General features: G+C 39.4%; 1 protein-coding gene across 1 annotated transcript in view; it reads left to right on the top strand.

Annotated features, from left to right (window-relative positions):
• Positions 1 to 6000, top strand: part of pdha1a (pyruvate dehydrogenase E1 subunit alpha 1a) — a 6134-nt gene extending 134 nt beyond the window's left edge. Inside the window, exons 1-11 of the mRNA XM_085420473.1 lie at positions 1 to 20; positions 1047 to 1115; positions 1193 to 1366; positions 1558 to 1684; positions 2072 to 2163; positions 2337 to 2429; positions 2697 to 2852; positions 3219 to 3290; positions 3365 to 3432; positions 3847 to 3955; positions 4533 to 6000. The exon at positions 1 to 20 is cut by the window's left edge and continues 134 nt beyond it. Coding sequence (XP_085276599.1) covers positions 1 to 20; positions 1047 to 1115; positions 1193 to 1366; positions 1558 to 1684; positions 2072 to 2163; positions 2337 to 2429; positions 2697 to 2852; positions 3219 to 3290; positions 3365 to 3432; positions 3847 to 3955; positions 4533 to 4697 — 1145 coding nt within the window. The 3' untranslated portion in view covers positions 4698 to 6000. The remainder of the gene's footprint in view (positions 21 to 1046; positions 1116 to 1192; positions 1367 to 1557; positions 1685 to 2071; positions 2164 to 2336; positions 2430 to 2696; positions 2853 to 3218; positions 3291 to 3364; positions 3433 to 3846; positions 3956 to 4532) is intronic.

Here is a 6000-nt window from a genome sequence, read left to right as displayed (position 1 = left end):
GAGCCAGTGCCCAGCGGAATGTAAGTGCTGTTTTTTCTTAGTTCTTTAAACGAACTTAGCTAAACATTGCAAAATGTAGTCTCGCGAAGAGCGCCAGTCGACCCAAAACAAAACTGTCATCGCTGTTCTGACCTTGTAAGCCTGAATGATAGCTTCATTAGCTAACACGGTAAAAGTTTGCGCACAGATTTAAAGTTTCAATGTCAGCGGACAGTCAGTAACTACTTAGTTAATGTTTAAATGAATGGAAATGGGAACTGTTAAAGGAAGGATGAAAGCTAGCATTAATAACAATCAGTCTTAAATACTGAGACAGCCAAGAAAACTCACTTTACTGTTCTGACATCACTTTAAAAAAACCGAAACATAAAACAACTGTATTTGATATTTTTGTGGCGCTTTATAATAAGGTCACAGAGTTATTAAGGTAGTAATAGGGTATTAGCAAGTGCATAATTCATCATTTATATAGCATTACTCTTCCTTAGTATTCCATTCATAAATACAGATATATTATCATGACTGTGATTATGATTATTGCTAGCAGTCATGTAGTAACAGTGATAGATGTACACATTTACAGCATGTACAGCAATGATAGGTGTACATGGTCATTTATAAATGTTATAAATTACATACTAAGGAGGAGTAACAATATATAAAAGATGAATTAAGCACATGCTAATACCTTACTAATGCTTAATAGTCTGAACTTGCTGTTAAGAACTTAACTTAAATCAGATGACAACTCAAACTTTTGGAAACTTAGTTACAATCCATTTAAAGACTATTCAGTGAATGATTTAACTATAAACCAGGTCCTATGAAGGACAAATTATAATAATGGCTGGTTGGGGGAGGAAGCTTTGCAGTAAATGGGATGAGGGCTAACATGTAAAAGTCCAGTCGAAACATTTAACAGACTAATGGGAAGGCACTCTGTAAAAATGAGTGCCTTGGGAGTTATATGATCTCTGTAGTTGTCTCAAAATGTGACACGAATTACTTTTATAGATTAAAAGCTCTTGCATACTTGTTTCTCACAGGGGGCTGCAGTGATTATGTCAGCACGCACATATGCTGACTTCACGACCCAGGCTACCTTTGAAATAAAGGTAAGATTGAAATTGTGATGTCGTGAACACAGACTGGCACTTGGCAGTTTGACTCATGGGTATTTGCTTCTCTATAGAAATGTGACCTCTTCAAGCTGGATGAGGGCCCTGCCACTCAGGTGGTTCTGACTCGTGATGAGGGTCTGCAGTACTACCGCATCATGCAGACGATGAGGCGTATGGAGCTGAAGGCAGATCAGCTCTACAAGCAGAAAATCATCAGAGGATTCTGCCACTTGTATGATGGCCAGGTTGGATGATTTTTCTGATCTACAATGAAAGTTAGGGATGGTAGTTTAAATTTCGGAATATCTGGCAAGGATGTTAAACTTTTTGGAGGAGTGGAAGTTTTGAAGTGTTGCCCTGTGAAACATTTATTGATTACTCTTCAGAATAAATCTCCCTTTAGAACCAGACATGTCAAGCTGTTTTCTCATTATAGGAAGCTTGTGCTGTTGGTATTGAAGCCTCAATTAACTTGTCAGACCACCTGATCACGGCATACCGTGCCCATGGCTACACTTACACCCGGGGAGGGACTGTGAAGGAGATTATGGCTGAGCTAACCGGTGAGTTGTTGGTGAAGACATTAAATATCAGTACACAATGGGACTCATTTTGAATTAACTCCCCTGTGAAAAGCGGCAAATGTTCAGTTGCTGCTGGAGTAACTTGGCAGGCTTTGAATCTTTATTTTCCCAAAAGGGAAGCTGTTGAGCCCAGGACATAGACTATTGAAGTTATAAAATGATGAAACTAGAAATGTCTCCCTAATTGACTGAAGGCGGGACACATTTGTTGCTGGCCCTGCTTCAGCCTGGTTTTCTAGTCCCTGAGATTACGGTTCTAGGAAACTTATTTAGTCTGGCTGAACCTAGGAACAAATTTCAGTTGATGATGTACTTTGAGCTGTAAATGCTTTTGTTAATATCACCTAATATCTTTTTCACGCACAGGCAGAAGAGGTGGTATTGCAAAGGGCAAAGGAGGCTCTATGCACATGTACTGTAAACACTTCTATGGTGGAAATGGAATTGTTGGTGCTCAGGTAAGTATAACATTTGGCAGCTTTGCTTTAAATTTGTTACTTATCGTTCTGCCTTCCATGGTTTACGTTCATCTAATTGCATTACAAGATATTTCACAGGGCCATTGGTTTGAACTGACACTTGTACATTTAGACTTTAACACTGAAGTTTACTCAATGTTGGACTTCTCTAGGTTCCTTTGGGTGCTGGTGTAGCACTTGCCTGCAAGTTTCAGGGCAACAACCAGCTGTGTGTCTGTCTCTATGGTGATGGTGCTGCCAACCAGGTATGTGTAGCTTTTTTTTCTTTTTACATAAATGGGTTAAAGAGCAACACGTTTGGATCTACACCTGGCCAGTATTTACTTTACTTTGCAGTAGGTTTAATCTTGTTCTGTGGGAATTGAGCAAACTTGTGCTAAATGCACAACATAACTAAATTCTGGGAAGTGTTAAAGGATAATAAATGGCCTTAGTACAAAGGAGAATCTAAACTGATGTAACTGGGCTTCTATTACAGGACACCCTTTTAAAGTCTTGTGTATATTTCACAGGGCCAGATTTTTGAAACGTACAACATGGCTGCTCTCTGGAAACTGCCTGTTATCTTTATCTGCGAGAACAACCGGTATGGCATGGGCACCTCAGTGGAGCGAGCTGCAGCCAGCACAGATTACTTCAAGAGAGGAGAGTTCATTCCTGGTCTGAGGGTAAGGGTCTGGCATGCTTGAGCACATTTCTTACATGTAAAGCTACATGTTAAGCTGTTGCATAGCTACAGACACTTGACAGAAGCTGATATCTTGCACAATTTGTTAGTAATCGAACAGTTATTCAATTTGGGTTTGTTCAATCAAAATTACAAATGAATGATTAACCTTGACTGTCTCGAACACAATGCACACTAGATGGAAGTGTGCTAAATGCTATTTGGAGTGATGTGTTCGTGAAATGTAAACACTTTCAAATGTGTTTGGTGCTACCATAAACTTGTAGAATCTGCATGTTGACCATGTCAGTTTATTACTTTTTGTAAGATAAGATTAAAGAAAAATACTCAGTAACTTTGTGTACAGGTGGATGGAATGGATGTTCTCTGTGTCCGGGAAGCAACCAAGTTCGCTGCTGATCACTGTCGCTCTGGGAAGGTACGTTTAAAATGTTATATTGACGTGTGCAGGAAATGCGACTCGGATCTGTAACTTCTTTGTCCTTTGCTCAGGGTCCTATTCTCATGGAACTCCAGACATACCGCTATCATGGACACAGCATGAGCGATCCTGGCGTTAGGTAAACGTTAGGCTACTTGATTATTTAAATTGATACAACTTAAAGTGGCTAAAGTTCTCACCTACAGTTTAATCTTACAGATTTTCTCTTCACTGTGCCTGTGCCCCTTACCTCTGCTCCTTAGTAGTCTCCATGTACCCCCTTTGTAGTGACCTGACAACAGCCTAGGGATGAATTGAGATTCAGTATCTTCTGTCAGATTTCTTTATTTGATAGGCTTCACACCTCAAAGTAATTTGAATTTCATTTGAATCTGCATAGAAATGATCACAGAAATTTTGAAGGCACTGGATTTTCCAAAATGAGCCTAAATTTGTCAAAAGTAATATTACAAAACATTTGAAATCCTCAAAGTGCATTTGATAGCAATAGTAGTGCATCCCTCCAACTTTCCTGCACCCTCTCCCCTTTTAGCTACCGCACACGTGAGGAGATCCAGGAAGTGCGCAGTAAGAGTGACCCCATCTCCTTGCTGAAGGACCGCATGCTCAGCAACAACATGGCTAGCGTGGAGGAGCTCAAGGTAGGAAATGCTTCAGATATAGAAATCACATTTCTGTGAGCCAACACTTCTGACAATTTGGAAGCCTCAAACAAGAGTCCTTGTTTTTGTAACTGGGTATTAAAAGACAGTCATACTGCAACAACTTAATAACCAAGTGAGTTTAAGATCATTCTGACTAAGCATACTGACATTTGGGTTAGCTTTAGTCTGTCAAGTGAAAGTGAACAGCATGCTTTAGAGGTGAGGTTAATGAAAGTGTCTGCTCTTTAACAATAGTGTAAAATTCTACAGCTGAATTTAAGATGAGATCCTCTAGGTTTCATCCCTTGTCTTTGAGGAAAATTGCATTCATAGACTGGAAAATGCATTTGAGACAGAACAATGCTAAAGTCTTTATAAACAGGTGGGAAAAATACATAGTCCCATGGAACGAGGGGCACAAGCTAGTTACCGCGCTAGAGTTATGCTTCTATGAGCTTTAGTAGCCTTCTCCATTTGAAGTAGGATGGTAAACAAAATATGTCTATTCTCTGCTTCTATTGGTTTGACCAAACGTTCTTTGCTGCAGTGTCTAACTGTCCTTATTTATCTGTAGGAAATTGATGTAGAAGTGAGAAAGGAAATCGAGGATGCAGCTCAGTTTGCCACCACAGACCCAGAGCCCCCACTGGAAGACTTGTGCAATCACATCTTCTGCGACATGCCGTCTTTGGAGGTGCGCGGCACAAACCCATGGGCCAAGCTGAAGTCTGTTAGCTAAAGTTCTTGATTCTCCTCCCTCTTACAATCATAACCCACCCAACCCCTTTCCTTAATGCACACGCCATGTACTTTAAACGAGTGCCTCATCACTAGAGCTTTTAGCATCAGCAAGTAATCGACTTCTAGAGCTAAGTAAACAGTTGGGGCCATTTTTACAAAGAAGTGTTGGTTTAAACTGACACAAAAAGAATTGGAGATCAGATTCACTCTTCTACCTCAAGTCTTGAAATTGCTACAGTGAAATGTTAAAACATTATCAGTGTTGCCAAATTAAAATTTATACCTACATTTATCCACTTCACCATATTTAATTTTTAGCCAGAAATGTTTCGTGATTAAAATCGCAGTTTCTGGCAGACATCCTTTTATTAAGACTTCTTGAGGCATATTTATTCCTTAAATCTCTGTAAATCTGACTCCATGTGAATATGTAGTGGATTATTTGCTAATTGATCTGGTAATTTTTGAGGTGCTGTAAGTGTTCACTGTGTCAAACACAGGCTGTATGACCTTAACATGGCTTTGTGCTCTTTATACTTAAATGTACATGATAAAGAAGTCAACTTGAGACATTTGCATGTGTCTTTATTTCAATTGTCTTCAAAAATGCTGCAAATTGTAACTGTTCAAAATGTTAATCTACATGAATGGGTCTGGTAGATCTGAAAGCTGAATTTGACTCACAAGTTGAGCAGATGTCTGTGTTCACATGATCGTGAGGTCTTTTTCAGATTTGGTGGCTTGTCTCCAAACATTTTTAGAGGCTTGGCTTAAACTAAATGTGGGTGAACTAGAAATGAAATGATCAAGTGAAAATTTAAAACCTAACATTGGGTGGCAAGCTCATGCAGCTGTGCCTCTGGCTTTGTAACTTGTGTGATCAGATGTAACGTCAGTGACTCATCAACAAGCTTCTATCCCTACTGGCTTGCTTTGCAGACTATTGATGCAAGTTTTTAAAGAACTCTGCAACTCTTTCAAGGGGTACTGGGAGATTAGGACTTTCTACAGAAACATATTGAACTGTTGGCTTCAATGTCTAAAGCTAAAAGTCTTAGTGAATCTGTTACAAGGTGGGGAATGATGTAAAACACTGTGGAAAACATTGAGTTGCTTTGATAAAGGGATTTTGTAATGCTATTTGTGTATTCTGTAAACAGAGTAAAGAGGTCAAGGTAACTTTTCAGTAATGCAATGCACCATGGTTAAACAAGTTTTGGCTCTTCGCCACTGCCAACTTAGGGAGGGTATTGGATCCTGTGTGAAATGCTTACAATAAAGTAATTAAGTCAACAGTCAAA

Source organism: Rhamphochromis longiceps, linkage group LG10 (assembly GCF_057381845.1).
Source record: "Rhamphochromis longiceps isolate RC_006_pf linkage group LG10, R_longiceps_female_GT1.1, whole genome shotgun sequence".
NCBI classification, from domain to species: Eukaryota; Metazoa; Chordata; class Actinopteri; order Cichliformes; family Cichlidae; genus Rhamphochromis; species Rhamphochromis longiceps.
Note: the sequence above shows the minus strand (reverse complement) of the source record. Positions and strands in the feature narration are given on the sequence as shown.